The following is a 24581-nucleotide window of genomic DNA, read 5'->3' on the forward strand; positions in this document are numbered from 1 at the left end:
CAGTGTCGTGTCAGACAGGCCCAACGCACCCGACGGCTTTGCAGCTTCAGCCAGTATAGAGCAGGCCATACGCACTGGTGCTTTAATGTTTATGGGTTCATTCGTAACTTCGACTGTTTTCCCCACCATTCTGACTGCTATAAAACAGATTCGCACTAAATTTAAGCTGAAATAAGTCGTTCTGTATGCTTATAATCTCTGTTCATTTGCACTGAATTTTGCCGGCCCCAGGCATTGCAATGTCATAAGGTCAGTGTCTGGAAAAGTAGCTACGGTGTCACATGCCTGTTCTCTGTTTTCCATGTTATATCGCTTATTTTAGTGAAGTTTGGGTTAAGTGAGGTGTCAGTGTTATTCTCAAGAAGCAACCTTTCGAATGAACCAAACTTGCATTTTGTCTTCATGGCCCCTTTAACAAGACACATCATCACATGTGCCATCCCTTTTATGCATTATTGTACCGGCGAGCACTCCATTGCTATTTCCACCGAATCTATATATCTGAAATCTTCTGACTATATCTGAATTTTTCTTGTTCAAAGAAAAATTCTGTAGAAGCTCCTGAGTGAGAATTTCAGATAGCGTGTGAGCGTTCTTTCCGGGGAGCATCTTCACACATACCCTGTACACACGCTTGCCTTTGAAGGCCTGAGGCCTTGGTTCTCCAATTAAATGGTATTTTGATAAACTAATATGATCAGTGTGTTTTATTAATAAGTCAATTCCATTGCAGTAATTAGCAGAAATATTTATTAAGATAACAAAAATAACACTGTATTTAATATTCTGAATGGCTTATGTATTCCGGATGACTTGTGTCACGCGCTGCGAACGGACAGATCTTAGGGGGAAGTAGCTTTACAATGCTAACGCATCAAAAAACTACGGCAGCCTCCCCCCTGCAGCGTTCTCGCGCTGTCAATTTTTCCCGCTGCCACAAGTTTGGTCGAAGGTCCTGTCAAAATTGCCGATTTATTGCCCACGGGGCCCCCGCACCTGGTTGAGCGACAGCTGTCCGGCGGCGGCTGCCGCGGCCAGGGCCGCGGCCGCCGTGGTGGTCACGAGCGCGGACGGGGGCAGAGAGGGCGTCGGGGTCGAGGTGGCCGCCGCCAGCAGTCCGGCCATGGGTCCCCCCGCCGCCTGGCCGTTGGCCGCCGCCGACGCCGACGCCTTGCCGAGGAGGCCGCCCGGCGCCATCTTCGCTTCCAGCTGCTCGTCGTCCATCTCGTGGAACAGGCCCCCCGACCGCGCTGACTTTTTGATCTGCGCACGGGGCAACAATCCAGTGGCGTCGGCGAACTTTCAAACCTCCCGCCGCTGCACAACGTCTGCAGTGACGTCATCCGGAAGTGATCGTCAAGGCGGATAGTCTAAGGGCTCTCGTTACCCCAGCGTCACTGAATTAACGTCGCGAACGCTGACATTAACAGTGAATCCGCCTGGCGTTCCCTAATCGCAAGGCTAAGCTCTCAGAACTTCTCAAAGCCGGCAGATCGATTCCCGTTCGCGCGCCAACTCTCGCTGGCGCTCCAGACTGCCGGATTCTCCTTCCGGAGAGCGGGCGACTTTACCCATTTTTCAAACATTCGAGAAACGACCGCCGAGCGCACTCGTCCAAATATGCGCGCTCCTCCGAATCATCTGCAGGACGCGCGCTCTCCAATTTACCAGTTCCTCTCCTCTTGTCCTTGGCTCCGCCCACCTGCGCTTGGCGCCCCACTACGCTGCACGTGTGCTTGCTCTCCCCCTCGCTACGCTATGCCCTCTCCACATTGCTGCGCCCGCGTTACCACGCCTGGTGCCAAGAACGCATAGACCAAGAACAGCTTTCCTGTTCAAAATGCCGTATTGTATTTCGGACAGTCCGCGGTAAGTCCGGATAAATCCGGGAAGAGCCACAGCGTGTTAACTACATGCTAGCATAGAGTTAAGGGTGCTAGCATTCAAGCAGCGCCATCAAACGGCACCAGAGGCATGAATAGTTCCTCAATCGTGTTCAATGAAGATAGCTTTTGTCGGTGGCAGCCAACCACACAAACTAGTGACCCATAAAAACACAAAACATTCGCGGCACCCAAGTCTGTCTACGTGCTTTGAAGGCGAAAGCGTGGCGTACTATTGTAACGGGTATACCGTTTACATACACTTTCACTTGTCGACACAGCAGCCACTCTAGATTACCCTATTTAATCCACCTTAATCTCACCTCACTAATCATTACTATCGATCACTAGCCGATCATTAATTAACATTTGTTGATTATTCATACCATACACAGATGACATGCCTTGGTTCAATAGGGGCGAGTTGGAGTGCGTTCATGATGGTCAGCGCAGACGAAAACGGGACAAGAAGAGTATGGACGACACCAGAGCTCGTGTCGTCCATACTCTTCTCGCCCCGTTTTAGTCTGCGCTGACTACCCTTCGCTTCGCATCGGGCCTTCCATGGGACACGCAATATTGCTTGTACTAGTTTTCGCACCGTTCGTGTCGACACCGAGGTCATTGAGGGTGAATTTCCAGTAAGACTTACAGTGCCTTCGGGACGAGCATAAAGAAAAGACACTAAGCAGCGTTGAGGCTTTGAGTTTTTTTCTCTCAGTTTGTCCCTATCGTTTGAACATTTTCTTCTAATCATGCCACACCGCCCAGCCCCTCAGATTGTATTGTTCAAAATTGTCACTTCATATTCTTCCGATCTCCTTTGCGTGCTCCACAGGCAGAGCCTGCGCGAAGCGCGTGATCACGTCTCACAACAACGCATCAATCAATCAATCAATCAATCAATCAATCAATCAATCAATCAATCAATCGTACAATAGTAATTTTTCGAACCTTCACTCACTCACGCAAAGAGAGAAATATGGAAGCGTAATGGCCATTTTCTATGCCCTGCTCGACAGGCAAAACTCGAGCTCGGGTTGTCCCTGAATGCTGGCGTGCGCGCAGTCACTATGGCGGCAAGTGTCTGCAAGTCGCGCAATGTACGCCCCCCGCATTGGCGTGCAAGCCGGCGCCTGTCGCTCGTCCTCGGGACATTCTTAATCGCCTCGCGCGAACCTCGAATCCTCCGGCGCGAGAAGGCCGCACCTAATCGCTCGATCGCATTAGTTTCTGCTAGCCGGCAATCTGTTAACAGACTCGGATAAGCCGGCTGTACATATGCGTTCCATGTATCTGCCGCCCCCGTGAGAGAACAGCGATGACAATTCCCGGTGCTTTCATCATGCAACGTAGCCCAGAGTGGCAAGCGCAACAGGAGGACGTATTCACGGAGTTGTAATTTGTCCGATAGATCACGGCTGTGCCCCATTTTTTTTTTTCTTGGAGTAGTGCAGCTGCTCGCCCCGTCCTCTGTTATTGCTTGAAGCACTGGGTACCCTGGCTAATTATCAGAGATTTTTGGTTTACGTGAGTACCTCTAGTGTTACGCTTTACGTCCCGCACAAGGATCGGATACGGCACGCCTTGCATCAGTAACGAGTAAAATGAAATTCCCCCCAGGAGATGTTGACACCTCCGCCTATAGTCTACGTCTCGAAACTGGCACAAAAGTACGCATCCCCTGCGTTACGCGGTGTAGTGTGCACAAAATGTGCACAACTAACAAACTCGGCAGCTGCAGCGAACAACAACAACAAAACACCTCTCCCACCATTTCTTCTTCCGGAAATTAATTCTTTTCCCCCGTTGCGGCGGTTAAGAACAGCGTGGCATTTTTTGGGCATTCAAAGATGCAACATTGTATTAAATGAATGGGGGCCTGCTAAACAAAAAACAAAATTGCAAGTTGAGTAACGATAGTCTGTTCCCGTTAATGGGACATCTTCGCTTTACGCAGTAATAAAGGTAATAAAGTAAAACACATTGGTGGTTCATTGTTTTTAAAGGATTTTAGCACAAAGCGCACAACGACAAAGGCAAGCGCTTGTCCTGTCGTCCGCTTTTTTTTTTTTACGGCGGAGCTGTTATAGCTCCTCCGTGTTTCTTTTCTTTCTTTCTTTCTTTTTTTTGCGAGCGTAAAGACCGAGAATAGCCGCTCCCCTCATGCGCACTTCGAGACACCTCCTCCCTTCGGCCACCTGTTCGCTTCCGGCCCTTCAAATGTGTTTTCATGGCAGTAGATTTGTGCTTACAAGTGAAGCCAACTTTAAAGAGATTGGCGTAAACTAGGTTTTTTAAGCTGGCTTTCCCACATTGCGTGTTGCGCAGTGAAACCCGCTTACAAAGCAAGAATGGCCGGCGGCGGGAGAGAATGCGGCGGACGGAGACCACCGACGACGATCGGGCCGCACACAAACTGAAAGCGCGATGCCCTTCGGGATCCCTATAACCGCGAGGCGGAAAACACAAAACGTCGGCGTGGCTACAATCCCGCTGAACATTCCCCGGCGCGACTTGAGCGTGATTGAGTTTTGTGGTCAACCAACAACCTACAAAGAGCCCCGCTGGTCATCCACCCACATTCAAAGAGGTGAAAAGCACTGAATATCCTAAATAAAAAGGGCTAGATATTTTCAGGTCAGACATCATATACTGTTTTACTCTACGCAACTTTTTAACGCCCCCCCCCCCCCCGCCCCCTACTCTCCACAGTTTTCTTGTTCTTTTTTTTTTTTGCTTTCGCAGACGCGACGAAGCTTTTGAGTAGCACCAAACTCGTTTGCCCTTATTAACAGCCGTGCTAAAAGACTCACCGAGTACGGGCAGCGAATAGTATGAGCGAACAATGCTGTTACGTACTTCCCAGGCCTGAATCGTTCTCCGAAATCAAGCCTATTGAACCTTATCCTTCTTGATGTCAGAGTGCAGCAGTCGCAGGTCACCTTACCTCGCCCGTAAACGAATGGCAGCTGGCGCACTGTAAACCATTAATCAAAAGAAAACGTCAAGCTGGACGTACAAAATGTAGCACTTTCCTCCCGAACACGACAAATGAAGGCATGCCCATTCCTAACAGCGGGTGCTATCATCGCACCTTTGAAAATCCGCAAAAAAATATATATATGGTGATTGTTTTTTAGCCTTCGTGCTTCAACCACGTGATCAGGTTCACGTCGCGTCATTCGGGCATCACTTGCTGCAGAATACGCATATCACATACGACATGCTTCTGCTCTTTAAACGTTGTAGCGCTATCAGCTGGAACAAACAGCGGAAAAGCACGTTCAGTAATGTATGCAAGCGAACGTACCATATGAAACAGGGACTGCCGAACGAACGCGAATTTCTTCTTGCCAAGCTTTCTATTGTATCTCGTTTCCACTGCCTGAAACTCGAAGACCGTACCACGACCGGCGCTCTAAACTTCTGCTTGGCAAAGAGCAGACAAGAGCAACTTGACAAGAGCACAGCAAAACACGCGCGGCGGGCTATAGTATGCGCGCGTCGAGTCATTACCTGCGAATGCAGCTCGAGCGAGCACTTTAGATGTAGGCCGCGCATGAAATCCCTAGAGACAGCAGGTTTAGTATAACAAGCGCTGTCAAATGCGACGTCGCTCACTTAGCGAGAAAACAACACGGCCATCGCTCCGAGCCCGTACCTGCCACCCACCTCCCCCCACAACCGGCGAACGGGGCTAAGAGATTAAAAAAAAAAATAAACTGAATGAAATGCACCACGCTGCTCAAAAAAGTGCATACGTTGAGGCGCAGATGCAGCGCGGCTGATACAGCGTGATATGGGCGGTAATTGGTTTGCGCGCGGACAAGGTGAACTGTTTCGGATTAACGTTGTGCGGCCGCATCGGGAATTAAATTCGCTTCTCCCTGAACCGAGTAGTGGCCTGGATTCAAACGTATCACTCGAGAGTGCCCTGACATGCAATTATCGAATGGAATGTCCATACGGCCACGCCGGTATTCCGAAGCGCGCTACAAAATTGATAAGGCTGCTAAAGAGCGTTGTTGTTCGCGAGCCAAGCGCTCGTGGGAGGGGATGAATTACGCCGTTTGAACTGCGAATCGGGGTTGATGCCGTCAGTCGGGGAAATCAGCTACGAGTCTTGGGGCTTAATTTGGGAGGGAGAGAAGGGGGAGCAGAAAAAGAACACAGCGCGCACATATTGCTTATCCACGTCAAGGTGCACGAGCGCAAAAGCCAGTTTGTCAAAATGCGGGAAGCGTGGCAGCGCGGCCCACGACAGCGGCTAATGATCCTAAGCGGATAGGATGACGTCGACTGAGTGGAAAATTCACAATGCTGCTACCTTTCCGACTTTTTGTATTTCACTCGTGCCTGAGGACGTCCTCTTCCAAAGAAATGTCAATTAATTGTGCTCAGTTTACTTTGGTTCCCGCGGGCGTTTCTTTTTTTAATAGAGTATAAGGCTAACCAGCATATATTCGGCCCACCTGTTTAGTACATCGTAAGAGGGCTCAACAGCATCGCTTAAGAGGGAACCTTTGGACAAAATTTCAGAAACCTCGAACAGGTATCAAAAATTTAACCTTAACGTAGAGATTTCACATAGTGCTGCTATTAGCGATCGAAATCCTTCAAGATCCCGCAGGCAGACAATGGGCCTTGCACAGGCGCACGACTAAAAAACTAAGAAAAACAATACAACATAACGTAACATGTACAATGTATACACTGCACATTTAACTTAATATTTCCCTCTGGAAATGGGCACGAGTTGATATTGCAGTCGCCCGCATCGCTGTATTACTCTACCACCAATATCAGCAGGAGAGCCTCATTCGTGCACGACTAAGAGCCCAGATTAGCGGCTGAGTGGCGCTTATTTGTTTTTGTTGTTCCCGCAAATGAAAGTCATAGGCCGTAAAGGCTCAGCTTTGTAAGGTCACACAGACGGCACATCACGTTTCGGCGGCCGCTTTTCTGATGGAGGCGAAAAGCAAAAACGCCCGTGTGTACGAGATTTCGGCGCACGTTAAAGATCCCCAGGTGGTCAAAATTAATCCGGAGCCCTCCACTACGGCGCGCCTCATCGCCTGCGTTGCGTCGGCGCGTTAAACCCCACAATCAATCAATCACATCACGTTTCCCAGATCCACCGTTGATGCCAGCGTCTCTCCCGCAGAAGGCGGGGTCACACCGAGGCGCCGTAGGTCACCAACTCCGGTGAGGACGCTAACGCATATCTTTGACGATGCCCGATGGTGGCGTCATAGCACGAAACGACACCGTTGGTGGCCACAGCTGCTGCAATATCCTGTGGTGACGTAACTTACGGGCATCACGTCACTTCCGGAGATTAAATGGACTAATGTACGCGTCGCCTTTAAACGACGGTCGGCGGCGGCGACGAGGGGAGAAGGAGCTTCAACTGCACAATGAGCTGGTAACTGACTTCGGTTGCCTTCAGACTTACTCCTACGTTTTCAACGCTCTGTAGTACGCCACGAGTGTTCAGCGTGAATGATAAATAACAGTGGCGGGTGTTGTGTGCCCCCGCCCCTGCTGCACACAGGCAGCGTGCACTTGTCAGCCTGACACAAACGGCTATGCAGACGAATCACTCGTTCCGACGCCTCCGTTCAGCAGAGTTCACGTTTCTGTGGCCAGTTCGCCGCGGAGTCACTCACGCTGCTAAATTGGTGCATAGTGTTTCAAGAACGGCACGTTGAAGCGGGCGAGGCAATGCAGCGCAATATCTCCGCATGGCCCTCTATATCGAAGGATAGCTGGGCTCCACAAGTTGGCCATTTCTTTCCTGGTTGACTCAATCCGCGTATCCCGGCAATGTGCGCATTTCCTTTTGCTTTGTTTCTGGCGCAAGAACCCTTATCACCCTCACGCCATGAGGCTAATACGTGACCGTGAAACGCACAGGGAAGAGCGTCCAAGCGTGGTGCCCATTGTTGCTTCTTATCGCGCCGGCAGCCGCCCTTACAGATAAGAGAAAAAATAACGAATGATGCAGATGTTACAACCTACCTCAATACGATATCTACGTGCCGGCTCGATAAGTCGCCCGCATAAAGGAGGAAGTTATCCGCAGGTGACCTGCCTTCTTTAATCTTTGCAGCTTCGGAAAGCCCAGAGGGCAGTTACTTGGTGATCGGTAACATTAGAAGTGGCTGAATTTATCATCACGCGTGTACGATTGCGTGAAAAAATACGGTACGCCATAAGTACGTTCCTATGGTCGTACTAGAGGGTACAAGTGAGATACTTGACTCAGCCCGTAGCTAGTGTGTCAGAAACATCATTGAAGCCGAAGAAACAGCCATCGCGCTGGCGATGACGTCTCCAACTTTGAATAAACCACTTCACATAATTACAGACTGCCAACAAGCATGCAGGAACTGCGGAAACGGTCGCATCTCAATATCCGCCCTCCGACTACTAAAAAAGCACAAGGATACCCTAAACCCTACTGTACTAATGCGGACGCCAAATCACGCAGGGCCCGACGGAAACGAGCGAGCCCACGCTACATCCCGAGCACGCACCTTCCGGGCACCCACCAGTCGCTCCGTGACCCAGAGCCTATCCAGCAGCAGTACCGTACGCTTGAAATAAGGCTGTATACGCCTGTAATAAGGCTAAACCGCTCATTTTAATCAGTTGTCACACATTCAATAATAAAAGGTCCCCTCGACAGTGCTTCACTTCGGGACCTCCTTCTGTACTACTCCAATGAATTTGTGCACTATCGTGAAATTATTAAACTTTGATTTGATTTGATTCTGCAACACCACCGCCTTGCCAGGTGTGCCTATCCGCCACCGCGCCAGAAGCTCACCCCAGAGGAGGCTGTAGCCTGACGGCAACTACAGACAAACACATACCACCCCCCCCCCCCCCCCGCCCCCCCTAGCTTCCTGCATATCATATACTCCACAATATATACACCAACATGCCCGCACTGCAGGGCTTTCCAAAGCACACCAGCAGCCCCCATTATTCGCACCCCCATCCTCGAGCAGTGCGGGGCTTGGGCTGTGCAGTCCGGACCCTGAGGACCAGCGACGCTTGGTGGACCGGGCACACAGGACCGCAGCCGCCACAGCGGCCCTGGACTGAGGGCTTCTCCCGCTTTCAAGCGCGAACCCCTTTTACTTGAATAATTGTTTCACCACCACCACCACTCCCTTTCTCTTTTTTCTTTTAGATGCGGAGCAGCTTATGGTTGCGCCTGTTCCCTCCGCCATTGTGCGGCGTCCACACCTCCACTGCGCATGCGCATCCTCCTCCCCCTCCTCTCCTCTACTTGTCTCATCTCTCCTCTCCGGCATTCCACCTCTCCTCTCCGAAGCTCCTCTCCTCTCCGGGATTGCGCAACCAATGGCAACACCTGCGGCTACGCGCGCGATAATGCGAAGCAGCTTAGGGTTAGAGGCGCGACGGTAGCCGCTGCATACTCCGCTGGGGGCGCCACTGTAGCTCCGCGGTATACGCCTCGAGATTCGCGATCGCTGCGCCGCCTGCCGCCGCTTCTCCGCGGCGTTTGCGGGATTAGCGCTGCGTGGCTGATAGGTGGTCATGCAGTGTTTTGGTTCTCTTTCGCTTCTCTTTGCCTTTCCGCGCACTAAACAACTTTTTAAGGTGACGTCTGTAAGCTAACTGCACGATTAGGGCGCGTAAAAAAAACAGCGGCGTCTTGGTAGAGCGCTCGAACGCCAACAAGAGCTACCCGGGAAGGCGGTTCTGCGCTTCTTGGCCGCTCTTGCGGGCGTCGGCGACGGCAGCAGCATATCACCGCTGTCACCTTCGAACACATCAGCACAAGTGAACTCTATTTATTGTCACCTCGTTTAGACCTGATATTGGCACTGTAAGAGGTTGGTTCGTTTTGCAGCGCAGACAACAAATGCGGCTTTGCTTCGAATATGTACGTCGTAGAAAAATATGCTTCGGGGATGTGATAACCCAATAGCTGACAAAAACTTGTGCCTTTTATGGGAACATAAGCCACGTGAAAATGTTAAGTACACTCAAAGGCTGTGCATTGTCAGATATCTGCCGACTCATGCCTTATAGTAAGAACCAAGGTATATGTTAATGAAACCACGGGAAAATGAATGGTCTGCAAGTCAGGAATAAATAGAATAGTCGTACTGGAATGAAAAAAAAAAAAAACCGAGTGCAGCTTCTGAAATGCTAAAGACGTTTTCTTGAGCAAGGTACTATTCACCAGACCAACTAGATGCGAAATGCACTGATATTTCGCAAGACATGGGGGGGGGGGGGGGGGGGGAGGAGGAGGAGGAGGACGCTCAACTATCATTGTTTACCAATTCGGAGCGAAATCAGCGAATGAACGTTTTAGTAATCACACACACAAGCTGCGTGTTCACTTTTTGTTTGTTTTTCGCCTTCAACGAACGGCTGATCACTCGGCGGACACATTTTTTGATGAATACAGGGTAGGCAGTTCACAAGCGATACGAGGTGTCGTTGGAAGAGTTGATTGATTGATGGCAGGGTTTAACGCACCGACGCAACGGAGACGATGAGGCACGCCGTAGTGGAGGGCGCCGGATTAATTTTGACCACCTGGGGATCCTTAACGTGCGCCGAAATCTCGTACACACGGGCTCGTTGGAAGAGTGTCGTATCTGATAAGGGTCTCTAATTTCGGTTTATGCTAGCTTCTGCAGTCTCCCTGTGTCATATGGCGATGTTTCGAAGAAGAGTTTGGTCACGGACGCAGATTACTCTATAAGCCCATCTTCGCGCTTCTCGTTGAGGATAAATGTAACAGATGAATCTTTTCGAGCGCTCACCTCGGGACAAGGCGACCCAGCATTAAATTTGTCGTCGTTTGCTGACTGCGGAGTGTAATTTTGCATTATCCATCGTACTTCTTTGGTACAGTGTTTGTGAAATTTATGCCGCATTGGCTTGTTCATGGTACTGATCAATATCAGATATGTGATATTGGCAGGCGTAACTTGCGTGCTGTCAGATATGAGTGCTCCGCTGGATTTTGTAAGTGCAGAAAGTCGATTTACATTATAGTGTGTATGGCCGCAACATGACCATCGGAGGAAACACTGCTTACGGAGACACTGCCACTGAATATCAGGGCAGCGGAATTGCAATCAGCTGATGGAAATGCTGGCTTCGGGACGCCGGCCTGTGACACACGCCCGGCGCTCATATAGATCTCACTAAGATCGCGTCACAAACGTTTATGAACACACCACGCTTGCAAACAGAGTGTCTGGTCTACGTTATTCGGTATTTCGAACGCGGACAAACGGTAAATCGCTGTCTTGAACGAGCCCCAAAAGCAACGGCGACAGTAGGGAGCGGGCCGGGGGACTCCCGCGCCTGCTTTCGAAACGGGCCGCTAGGGGGATTTCAGTGGCGCCCCTACAGGCCGCGCTCGAGGCGTATAAAAGACGCGTGCGCGCGCTCCGCTCCCCTCATTCTCCTCCCGCAACACCGCGATCGAACTGAAAACTAATGGGAACTTGAGTCGACCCCATGGCTGCTTCGCATACTACTCAGGGTTCCACTACGGGAAGATGGTGAAATTTTTTTTTCCTGGGCGACTGTCATAAAACGGCGGTTATTCGTGTTTATTTTTCCAGCTCGACGCTCATTGTAGGCAGAGCCCTGACTTGCAAAATGCGATACGAACGACGTGCAATTACAGCAATGAATCACGAGCACGTCGAACTTCAGGGTATTTTTCACACAATGCAGGGATATCTTGCATGAAATAACAGGAGAGAGTATGGCGGCCAGCTAAAGAAGGCTCTGGTTCACCAGGAAATATAATTTAGCTGCAAACAGTGGGTGATGAAAACGCGAGCACCACTTTTCGCTAAGTTACGCCGCAGAGTTTTTTTACCTTTCGTCATCACCTTTTACAATTTACTTTTGCGCCTTTTCCCACCTAGTTTTGTGACTATGATTAAGCCAATCAACTTTTTTTTTATATTCCGGCTTAATTTAAGTAACCGCAACATTGAGCCTAACGACATTACAAGGAACGTCAAACTCATTGTACGTCAAGCTGCGGGTTCCGACGGACGACGTTAGACCTCTAATCATGACGTTAAGCCTAACGTGGCACCGTTGCATACCCCCATCCCCCCCCCTTCCCGTCATCTGCTGGGCGAGCAGCTCGGCTGGTTACATTGTGATCTTTATATCCCCACTCTTCACGCACAAAGTGAAGCGACAGCGTATGCAGCAACGCGCGCTGCAGAGCCTACATTTCCAAAGATATGCTTATAGTGAACATCCAGCCGGCGTGGCATAGTCGGCACGGCATCGCCTTCGCAACCGATAAGACCCAGGTTGAGCGCCGGCCCCGACAGCTTTTTTTTTAGTGCGAGAGCACTAAAAAGTGCGAAAGCACTAGAAAAGCGGATTTCGCCTTTGTTTGTATGAAGCCTCTTCTGAACTAGTGATTAGAGGTCAGCTAACGGCATAGCGAATGCCCTCGCACGCCCAGCTGGGCATGCGAGGCCGCTCCAACAAACCTACGGTCAGGGTCACGGATCTACAGTTGCGTCTTGTTGGAGGCCACCTGTGACAGCAGTCGGGAGGAGTGCAAATATTTCCCCAAGTTCCAAAAGCTTTTTCCACATGGAGGAGTTGCGAGAAAAAGAACGAGATACGGGGAGGATGTCCGGGACTTACGAGATTGAGGGCTTTCTCGGAGTCCATACTGTCTTCATCCTGACCCAGGTCGCCCGTGTCTTGACTAGTTGCACTGTCTTGTGTGTCGTTCGAGAGGTCACCGTTCATCCCTGGATCTGCACAAGGAGCAGAAAAAATCAAAGGTGAAAGTTACAAAACAAGGTCGTCATAGCACAGCATCGCGATCAAGAGACACTAAGAGAGATGAGAGAAATAGAGAGAGGATTTTTTTTCAATGAACTATGACGACGTTAGCCCCCCCCCCCCCCTCCCCCCCCCCCCAACGGAACTAAAGAAGCTTGACTGTGGTCACCCGCACCTAGAAAACATCTGCATACGGAAAGCGAAAAACTTGCAAAGCCCCCTTATTCGTGCACTCCAATTATCCGCCCATTTTTATGTCCGCCCGTCCATCCCTTTCCCTCTCTGCCTTCTCTCTCTCTCTCTCTCTCTCTCTCTCTATATATATATATATATATATATATATATATATATATATATATATATATATATATTATATATAAGCCTTTGACTTTTGTGCACATAAACGATTCTAATGATCCAACAATGTTAGTAAACCGTAAACCATCCTTCTAACCGGCCCACAAAGACGTGACACCTCCAGCGCTGTTTACTGTAAATGAACGATATAGTATACTTGCAGCCAATATATATTAAACACAGACACAAAAATACACTGGAGAGAAATTTCCCAGGTAATAATTGATTTGGCCCACCGTCGTGACTTAAGGACGCCACAAAGGAAGACAACAGAGTGGTTTCTTGGGCGAGTTGGTCATTCATCGTGTAAGTAAGCGCAAAAAGGACAAGGACGAACGAAGTGAACGGGACACGGCGCTACTATCAACTCATTTTATTTTCACTATGATGTCCGATTTTTATACCGGATGATACACAGCTAAAGAAAGAAAGGAGGAAAGTGGGAGGAGCACAAGCAAGTACAAAAAAACAAAAAAGTGAAGGATGACATTTCAAAGGTCGCGTTACAAATGCACTTTTGCACGGTAAAATCTAATGATTTGATAAGTATTGCAGTTCTTTCTTTGTTAGCACAGCTGTTGCAGTTGCAGTTGCAGTTGTTGCAGTTCTTTCTGCGTTAGCACAGCTTCTTTAGCATTGACAAAGAAAGAACTGCAATACTTATCAAATCATTAGATTTTACCGTGCAAAAGTGCATTTGTAACGCGACCTTTGAAATGTCATCCTTCACTTTTTTGTTTTTTTTTTGTACTTGCTTGTGCTCCTCCGACTTTCCTCCTTTCTTTCTTTAACTGTGTATCTTCCGGTATAAAAATCGGACATCATAGTGAAAATAAAATGAGTTGATAGTAGCGCCGTGTCCCGTTCACTTCGTTCGTCCTTGTCCTTTTTGCGCTTACTTACACGAAGACAACAGCTTTGCAGCTTCTCCCTATTTAATGGTGGAGTCGGTCCAGTCCTGGTAGCACTGTGGGCGCAGCGGGCCGAGATGTCGTTCCCGTACGTTCTGTCATTGGTTCGTACCATCTTTTTAAACACTTTCAATATATCGGTAGTAGTAAGAAGGCCGTCCGAATCATCGATTAAAACAAAAAAAAAAATCACCGAAGCAGAGAAAATTTTCGTCACGACACCTTCCAAGTATGCCTCAAGCGACCGATCCATATTAGGAAAAATATCACTCGATATCGGAGCAACTTTCGAGCCCACGCGAATTCCCATTTTTTCAACACGCGCATTTCATTAAAAGCCAACAAGAGTGGCAAGGAAAAAAAAGACAAAAGCTGAAAAAGGCATCAACGGATACTCCCCCCCCCCCTCCTCCCCTCCTCCGGAAGCCCACTTTGCCGCCGTCATTAATTATGCAGCGTTTGTTGTGTCACGTCTTCTATTTCTGTGTCCCCGTTTTGTGCGCTGGCTCAACAGATTTCAACTAACTCTCCAAGCCTCACCGTTCCATCGCCGCGTGAATAAACGCAGGGACAAGACATACCCTATAGCATTTAAACTTAAGCCATGAGCACTCTAACACGAAGTGGTGATGCCAGGGGTAGCGCGAATAAATTCGGCACGCACACCGATGAAAGTCGGCAAATCCTAAAGACGCGTACCTGGTAACATACAGCTCAGAAAAGCCCTCAAAAAGAACAGCCCAGTTGCGGTTCCTCATTTTTTGTAACACCACCCTTGTTCAAAGTCACAGGGTCTCCATCCCCGTAAAAATGAGACAGCACGTTATACCGACGGGAAATGCGGCTGCCTATTGAAACGAATACACCGTTCGAGTCACCAGACGAAAAGTGCTTCAAATTCTTACTCAGCTCCCCCGGGCCCACACCAATGGAGAGCGCAACGCGGGAAAATGCCGTCTCCTGTCAGCACCAATGTCCGTCAAGTGAGGCGGTGCAAGTCAGTTACGTCACAGCTAGAAGAGATAACGACGATAAACGCCGAGCTTACGTTGGCTCTCTTCCCGAAGACGAAAGCAAAAGTAGAACGGCGGCAGGACGACAGGAAAGTCCGACGCGTATACAAGCACGCTTTTTCACGGCATACGGTACCAATTGGAGAAGCTCATCTAAAAAAAACGCAGTGCGAGAGACAGCTCTAAGCAGAACGCGGACCGCGATGCAGCTGCAAGCCCAGCGGAGTTCGTTTCCCATCGGCTACGATAAGAGCAAAAATGCAGCACTGGAAAAAAAAAAAAAAAAAAAAAAGAGGTAGAGGAGACGAGAACTGCCGAGCGCATCTACATAACGAACCACGTATGCGGAAAACAACACACGCACGTACGCGTCCGTCCCCTCGTGCCGCCAGCATTGCACCCGGAAGAATGACGCCACGAGAGTTCTCATTAAAATTAAAGCTCGTGACAAACACTTTTTTTCTCTTCTCGTGTTTCGTTCCCCCCTTTGAGAGGTATGCGAGCCACAGCTTGCGCGCTCGTATCGCTCTTTATTTCTTCGCCCTGGCATATCCCGCTTGATTTACATGAACGCGGGGTTCCCCCGCTGGCAAGAGCGCGCGCGTACATGTGGCGCGACCCGCCTGACGCGGCGCCGCGCACATGGCTCGTGACGTTGAGTCCCTGTTTCCATCGAAAAACGCACACCGCTCCGCATGACCTACACACAGCTAGACCTTACCAGCAACTACAAACACGAAGCTGAGAACTGAGACCACACGAGGCTGTCTTTACCAAAAGCAGTTACTGTACTCATACACCCGGTATGACATCCATTCGCGCGTTCAGTGAGTACAGGGTTCGTCCAGTCGAAAATGGCGTTAAAGACATGCTGGGCTACGGAGTGTTGCATAAATAACGACATCTGCCCCGATAACTTCTAGAGTTGCTGTTTTCCTCTGGAAACTTTCTCCATTATCCTTTTATTATTTGTTTAGAGAGAGAGTGTATTTCATAGGGATGCGCTGGCAACATAGGCGTAGAGTTTTCAATTTCCCGGTGGGGGCAAATACACAAGTGTATATATATATATATATATATATATGAACACAAAGTAAGAAACCTCGGTAACAGCAACAGCGGAGGGTTTATTTCGACGTTTCGACATCTAGACAAGTCTTCTACGGGAATGATGGCTTCGGTCGCATCGGAAGAGAGCATATATGTCGAGAGTGGAAACCGGGTTTACGAATGGAAAACGATACCACACACAAACATACGTTAATAACACAAACACGAAGCGGGAATCTTCCTTATTATAAGAATGAACAAAAAATGAACAAAAAATAAACAATGAAGAGCAGGGCCGGATTAAGGTGGGGGCTACGGGGGCTGCAGCCCCGGGCCCCCAGCTGTCAGGGGCCCCGCTCGATCATATGAAAAAAATAATATCTTGAGTGTGCTCGCTGCCAGCATTGAAAGTTGAAGGTAGGAGCTTCAATCTCACCTTCACACCGAAGCTGACTAACTCCTGACAAGTGAGAAGGAGTGGTCGGCCCCTCACGTTATGGTTGACGACCATCGAGTCCATTTCAATTTAACTTAGTTATTCCTACTCCTTTTCCTTGTTTTCCCGACGTTTATTAGAAGACGTCTTGGGCCAGAAGTCGGGGGTACACAGCTTGATCGGGCCTAAGAAGCCACATAAAAAAGGCCCCGAGCTCGGCTCGGGTCTTTTACGGCACCGGTCGTTTCGGTAGTCTTTTCGGTACACAGACATCTAAGTACGCGGATGTTCCGGCGCGCGCATGTTTCCGTATAAGAAAGGGTCAGGCATGCGAATAATGAAATAATGTCTGAAGAACATTGTAAATTGTTTAAGCCTGAGGGATGTTATATGTAATTATTGACAACTTAAGCACTGCCCTACGGGCTCATACACAGTTTCTGCTAGAAATTTCAATGTATAGCGCTCGACAAGGAAGTTCATTGCGATGACGACCCCTTCAATAAAGCTAGTGGATCAGTTGAATCGCACAAGCGTGATTGATATCGACTCGATATTTCTCACTGAATGGTCAGCGTATGGTTATTTAAATGTTCAAAGGCTGTGTAGGCCACTCGTGGGGTCGTTCGGCTTCAGCCCGCGCCTCTGCGCTGTAGCCTCTGCAGGCTGTCTGAGCAACAAGTGTTGCGGAAGCTACATGTCCGCGTGACTCCATTCGTAGCGTAATTCTCTAGGCGCCACTCCGTGTGGACGCAGAGGCCGCCGGACCAGCTCGACCCTAGCGGCTCGCTGGGGAATCAGCAGGCCTAGGCGGTGTGAAGAGCCCAGGCGTGGACGCTAAACAAAGCAACAACGAAGTATGTTTCCTTTGGGGATGACGAAAGCTGTGTCCACTTAAAAGCGCATCCTGCGTACGGCCCCTTCGATGCCGCCTTGAAAACAGACCTCCGCCGCGACTCGGGGACGGTAAGCTGTTTGTACCCGTGGGCGCTTTTCGCTTTGCAATGAGCCGGCGGATGACGCGGACCAAAGGGCGGCCCGTAGATCTGGTCCCGCTTGGACGCGACGGCAGGAGGCGAGGAACCCCCGAAGGAGCGCGGGAAAAACAGTGGATGCAGCAGACGTGTTGAGGACTCGAAAAGGAGAGGTCCACCCATACTCGCCTCCGTCGTAGACCCCGAATCTAGACGAGAAGCTTCAGCGTGTTTCCACTGCCAGTTACGACCGAACAACGACCCGACCGATCGACAACGAACTACTGACTGCTGGTACTGTTGCGCGGCACCGACGGGAGCAGCAGCGCGGGGGTTAGCAGCGACATTCTATCCTTATTAAACTGTTGTCTGATGCCATCTCTCGGGCTCACCTGTCGCTCTCCAACCCAAAGGGGACCCGTTAATGTGTAATGGCTTGCCGCCTAGCAAGACCATCACAGCTGCGGAACAGGAGTTCATCGCCGCTGAATAAGTTCGACGGTCATTCGCAAACCCACGCACGAAGTGGACCGCTCCCCAGCCCAAAAAGTGACATTTTTCTGTTTGTCGTCTTTGTGCTAATCGTGCTGCGATAGGAAGGTTGCCTTGCGCGACACGTCTGAGCCCCTCCCCCAACCTCCTTCAAAGGCGGCGCGTGTCCTAACCGCCGCGTGCTTTCTCGTCTGCGCGGGTAACCTACAGGATTTTGGCCCATAAGCCGTGGCGGCTAACTGTTTGGCAGATGTCTGTGAGTGACAGCTGCCGGCGCGGACTTTGAGCCCTCCCATATATGCAGGTGGAGAACTTTAGAATAAATCTAAAGCCTTACAGGCTTAATAAAATATTCTTCTTGTAACAAAATACTCTTCTGTACCATTGCGTGTGCAGGTCGACACGGCACTTCGATTAATTGTAAATCTGTGGTGAACCGGCAATCAAACCATACTAACTTTTACGCCTGATAAAATCCGTTACATAATACTAGACATCCGGAAAGCGTAAAATTATGTATAAGCTATCACTGATATATAATCTATAACATGGGCTTCGAAAATTTTCGCATATTAAAGCGGAATCATTATTATTATCGTCATCATCATCATCATCATCATCAGGGCCCCAAGGATGCAGTAGCCCCGGGCCCCATAGTTTCTTAATCCGGCACTGATGAAGAGAGAGACGCCAAGATAGTTGAAAAAAAAAAAGTAAGGAAGGGAGACGAAAGAGCACTGAACAGGAATTCGAGTGGTGGCGGAAACGCGAAAAGATCAACAGCGCCCGAAAGTGGGGTTGTAGAACAAAGGAGAGAAGGCAATATATTTTCCGCCGCTAGCCGTCACCATGCAAACGCCCAGACGCTCGGAGGGATCGCGTTTCCGTTGATTGAAAGCGAGTGTCCTGCCATATGTTCGGAAAGTGCGAACAAGGCATTTTACAGCCCGTTTATGGGCCCTTTCCCGGAGCTGAGACAATTAAAGGACGTTTTGTGGTCGTGCAGAAGGAAACGGTCCGCCACCATTCCACCGTTCCCTCGCCGGACGGACGCCTTTCGAGAACGGGGCGCTAGGCCGAGTTTTCAGGTCTTTGTTAAGAGCTGCCACTTTGCAGCTCAGCGACAACCCGTGCGTCGTCGGTGTCTCCCCTCCGCTGAGTGGGGGATGCGGGGGGGGAGAACAGCCAAACCAGAACGCAAGCTGCTCAACGGGATGGAGGGGAAAACGGAGAAAATAAACCCCGATGGTTCGGTCACGGCCGCTGGATGAAAGGCGCACTGCGTGCGCTCTCATCCAGCGGCCGTGGTTCGGTAGCCCGGCTTAGAAGACGACTGTAGGTGCAAGGGAGGGAAAAATAGATTTGCAAGCCGTCAAAAATGTAACCAGTCCGCGGGGGCAAATAGTGATAACAGCGGCAAAGATATGTGCGCTCGAGAGAATTGTATTGCTTATTTTCCGTGTTATGCGCCATATCTAATTGAACGTTCAAATCTCCCAACCAATTTTTGAACACGTGTTTTGGGGAGAAGGTAAACAGAAGTTATTGCTGAAACAGCACCGGCACTAAGCAACATTACTTAATTGTAAGATTGTGATGGAGATTTAGAAAAGGTTTCCAAAGTTATAACACCATATTATAAAAGAGAAAATTTAAAAAAAAACGAGAAAAGGATAGGAGTGAACACGAAGAGCGGAAATGGAGAGAAGGAAGAAAAATGAAAACAAAAACGGAAAGACATCAGCAATGTGGGAAAAATCCACTGAACAAACGCTCACGTGCATGTGATTACGAGAGTCCGGCTCCGGCTACATACACAGCGCCACTGATACGGTTAGGTAGATGACAATGTTTTAATCGCTGCAAGTGTGCCTGGGTCCTCATTTATACCTTTTTTTTTATTATATTGAATCGGTATATGAGGTATGATTCACGTTGTTTTCGTTCCCGGTTTGACCTGAACCCCGTCTCTAAGAGCGTGACGCTTAGTTTATCGAAAGAATGATCTGGAAGGCTGAGGTGTCTGGAGAGGGGCAGGGTCGGGCGCGTTTTGGCGTGCGCTTTGTGATTATTGAACCGGAGCCTGAAAGAGGTCCCTGCTTGCCCTATATATTGCATTCGACACACATTGCATTCAATCAAATAAATCACATTGGAAGTGTCACACGTCATGTTCCCGCGAATTTTTAAAGAGTACTCTGAGTTGGAGCTTTGAGCAGTGCTTGTCTGTTGCATTGTCTTGCAGACAAGGCACCGCGGTTTCAGGTCCTTGCGTTCACGAGTGTGTCTTTGAGGTTCCGGGATCGTCGGTAGACGACGCCTGGAACGGACGGAAACGCCCGTTTGAGGTGTTCACTTTGTTCGAGAATGTTGTAGTGCCGCTTCAAGATGTTTTTTACGTTAGGAAAGTTGGTGCTGTACGTTAAGCATAGGTCTGTTCGTTGTAAGTCGCGTTGTGGGGGACGGTTCGCAATTAGGTCCACGCGGTTGAGTGCTTCGGCCTTTTTTATGGCGTCATCAGTTACACGCGCTGGGTACCCCTGCCCCTCCAGCATGGTTTTTAAATTTTTGGCGTTGGTAGTGAAATCTTCCGATTTTGAGCAGATTCGTTTGAAACGGTGGACCTGGCTATAAGGAATGCTATTTTTACAGTGACGTGGGTGCACGGTCGCTTCGGTAATGCAGATATTGCTGGCGATCTGTTGGCTTCCGATACAGCTTTGTCGTGAGTTCACCGTCTTCAATTTACACGGTCACATCCAGGAAGTTTATGCTCTCTTGAGAGTAGGTGTGAGTAAAATTGATGTTCAGGTGTGCAGAATTGTAACAGTCGATGAAGTGGAGGAGCTCGTCCTCGTTGTAGGTCCAAATAAAAAAGATATCGTCAATGTACCTTTTGTACAGGAGGGGTTTTAAGTGGGTTCAGACAGGAATGTGGCCTCTAACTTCCCCATAAACAGGTTGGCGTAGCTTGGTGCCATCTTGGTTCCAATGGCGGTTCCACGAACTTGCCGAAAGTACTCATTGTTGAATTCAAATGAATTTAGTTCTAAGACGAGGGCCGCTAACCTCGTAGTTGCGAGGTTAGCAGCCCTCGCGTAAGGTTACACCGCATACGCGCACACGCCGGCATGGTTATCGCCTCCTCCGCAGAAGTGGCGCAAGGAGGGGAGCGGTTCTTTATCGAGGCTGCAACCGTGGCCGCCGAACCACGTGCACTTGTTTCGAAGAAGTCGCTTCCTTTACTAGTTGCTGGGGGGTCCGCAGAACAGCCGGCCGGCCCCATTTTCCGCCTTTGCCGATGCCTACACTGCGTGGAGGCTGGATCGTTGGGTTACTGCGGCTTCCCTGTGTCCCACTGGATTGAAGGCCGCACGCTTCCCCACCGGCCGCCTCCTTTCCAGCTTCCTCACCGTTTCTACGAACCGTGTGTGTGCGTGCGCGCACGGCTCAGGACGCATTCCGAGAACAGTTCGCCGGCAGCTTCCGAGGCATCACGGGTGCGTGTTCGTTTGCCGTTTGGGTATCGGAGGGTCCTGTCAGCATGCGGCATTTCAGGACGTTCCGCGTGCGTCACGACGAACGGTTTTAGGCCATCGACTGATTTGTAGTGGGGGTGCGACCTTTGACGTCACGTTTATGCGCGGAGCGCAGGCTTGGGAACAAGTCAAAGATCCTCAGAGGTGCAATAAAGCCTCTTCGCCCCTAACTGATTTCGGAAAAGGGGACCGCTACACCTGCATGCTGCGGAGCATCGAATAATAACGACGAGTGCCCTCTTATTTCTTCTTTACTGCTTTTTTACTGTTTTTACTGTATTTTTTTACTGTTTTTTTCCGGTATCGAAATTCGCACCCTCCCCCCCCCCCAAAAAAAAAAAAGAGAAAAAAAAAAACAGTCTCTGGGACCGCTTATGCACCCAGCCAGGGTTGTGTGGAAGACGTTCACGCTTTTATTGTTTTTCTGGGAAAACCGAGATGTCGCAAATTTAATTAAGCGCACAACGGGCGGAGAGCCGCACCTTTGCGGTCTTGCCAGCAGAAAGGCCGATAATTTGTATGGGAGTATTGAAAGACGCGTTTTCCTGTGCCACTGCGTCGAAGGGGCCTGAGAGACGTCGATGTTTCTCTTGTAACGCCGGCGAAATGTCAGTTGTCAGGGGTAGTTACCGCTTTAGAGCGTGCAAAGAGCGGGTGCGTACTGGTCGGTATAGTGACACTATAGCTGCGAGGTCATTACAGGTTTCACCAACTATCAATAGGATGGCCCCGGCTGGCCGGACGGAGAGAGCTCGGTGGGGGCGCGTGCCCCCACCGAGCTTCCCCGGTGGGGGCGACGCCCCCACCGGGGAAGCTCGGTGGGGGCACGCGCCCCGTTGCCCCCACGAAGTTGACGCCTATGGCTGGCAATACGGGTGCGGTGATGTCAAACACGATTCGCCGCATTTAAGGACTGCGGTATTATCCAATGCATATAATGAGCCGCCTTTAAACTTCAGAAATGAAGTCTAGAAAGCACATTAAACGGTAGCAAATGATGAATCACACTGGTGGACCTAAAGAAAACTTGTTTTATAAACCAAAGGCGAGACAGGTAAGTACACACAAAAAAATAATAAAGGAGAACTCAGTGGCTCACGTGGCTCAATTCGTATAACACCGGAAGCATTGCCCGAAGATTGCGGGTTCGAATCATGGTTCCGATCCAACCTGGAGGGTAAATTTTCCCCATTTTCTTTCTTTACTGCCATTCCGAAATTACTACTTTCAAGCAAAAAAGAGTCGAACTACTTACTTTCTGCTTTCTTACAACGTTCATTCAACGAACTCTTAACTGACCATTGCTGTTTATGTATGTATGTATGTATGTATGTATGTATGTATGTGTATATATATATATATATATATATATATATATATATATATATATATATATATATATATATATATATACACACAGTTTGAGCAAGTGAGGCATTCCCTTCCACCTTCTCACCTTCCACCTTTCTAGCCAATCAGAATGCCTCACTTGCTCAAACTGTTTGAAACACCCCTCTTCCGCGACTTCTCCTGGAGGGATGAGGGAAGTGACCCTCCCTCACAGAAATTTTTGTATAAAGGCGAAATGTGAGAAATTAAAATACAGCCCTGAAGAAGGAGTTTCTAACTCCGAAACTGTTGGCAACAAAAAACGGGAAACGTGTCAGTCGACTTCTTTCACTATTTTTATACTGGCCCATCGAACCTCATGATATCTCTCTCTCTCTCTTTATATATATATATATATATATATATATATATATATATATATATATATATATATATATATATATATATATATATATATATATATATTTATAATGCGAGTGTTGCTGGCACTGTTTTTTTTTATTATTTGCTGACTTCAAATGCCAAACGGACACTTAAACTTTTGTTTTCAATAATTGCCTAAGAACTTAGATTTTGTTTCTTTGGGCGATATGCGACATCAACCGACAATTTAGGAGAGGAGCGATCTGTGCGAATAAAATAAATGCGCGCGGACATCACCCGAAACATCTGTGCTTGATTCCAAAACGATTAACAACATCCTACGTCAACGATCCGAGGCTAAGCCAAGCCGCAGTTGAACGTGGTCCCATTGTGATGAGGTTATTAACATATCTACCGAGGCAACTGAGCAGCTCCGCGCAAAGCGGCCGCGCTCGATTCAGAAACGATTAACGACATCCGTTGCCAACGACTGGAAGCCAGCTCAAGCCGCCGTTGGATGCGGGCCCATTGTGATGAGGTTATTAACATATCTGCTAAGGCAGCTGAGCGCATCTGTGAATCGCTATCAGGCCGACCGGAAACCCGCACTATTGTTTAGAGCCCACGTCAGCTACGGGGTCACGGGTTTTACAACTTTTATGAGCAACACAGACGAATATTCGGCGAAAAACAGGATACGAAAGGTTCGACGCGCTAGTTCACATTTGTTAATTGCACATGCTGAAAAATAATTTGCGTGAAAAAACAAATGGGTAAAATACGCAGAAGCAAAGGCAACACTGCACCGGAGCGGTTTAGAAAAACACTCGACACTATTTTTAGGACCAGCAGCGGCAGCTTTTAAGAGCATAGATTTCTCAATGACTTAACGGAGGGGGCAAACGGGAAAAGGGGGGGGGGGGGGCTCTCGTATGCGTATTCTATACAGTCAACGCCATAAAGCGCTATACGGTTCTTAACATAAACGTCCTGGTTCCCTTGCCGGTGGTTATAGCAGCAGTATTGTTTTCGTACTCTAGCCGCACACTACAATACATATTCAGTTTTGACTCGATAAAATCCCCCAAAGTGATCCAGGAGGAATTTCATTCTTGGAAAAAGTAAAGCGTGAGAAATATAGATACGAGAACAAAGGAGAGATAAGGGCACACGCCAAGCCCTGGTTTCACACCTCCGCTTGAGTTAATTCTCTATAAACGCTGGCTGCAATTTCTTATCTCTCTGGGAAGTTATTCGCACAACCAGTATTGCAGGCATACAAAAAGCGGTGTTACCACTGTCACTTTTGCACGGCCCGTTAGGTAGTTTAAACAAGCTAACACACCAGGGGCCAAATTCTCTAAAAAACGGGCGTCG

The 24581-nt window shown here is 49.0% G+C and overlaps 1 protein-coding gene across 9 annotated transcripts in view; it reads right to left on the reverse strand.

Moving 5' to 3' along the window:
- LOC144179063 (uncharacterized) overlaps positions 1–24581 on the reverse strand; it is a 367429-nt gene that overhangs the window by 14000 nt on the left and 328848 nt on the right. For 8 of the 9 annotated variants that reach the window (XM_077707253.1, XM_077707254.1, XM_077707255.1 and 5 more), the window contains 2 exons: positions 12576–12691; positions 997–1263 (listed from right to left, as the gene is read on the reverse strand). In XM_077707253.1, coding sequence (XP_077563379.1) covers positions 997–1263; positions 12576–12691 — 383 coding nt within the window. Of the gene's footprint in view, positions 1–996; positions 1264–5196; positions 5560–12575; positions 12692–24581 lie in introns of those variants that run through there. The other variant, XM_077707261.1, reaches the window with a different exon arrangement.

Source organism: Haemaphysalis longicornis, unplaced genomic scaffold (assembly GCF_048455015.1).
Source record: "Haemaphysalis longicornis isolate Haplotype H1 unplaced genomic scaffold, Haemaphysalis longicornis Haplotype H1 scaffold_4, whole genome shotgun sequence".
NCBI lineage: Eukaryota > Metazoa > Arthropoda > Arachnida > Ixodida > Ixodidae > Haemaphysalis > Haemaphysalis longicornis.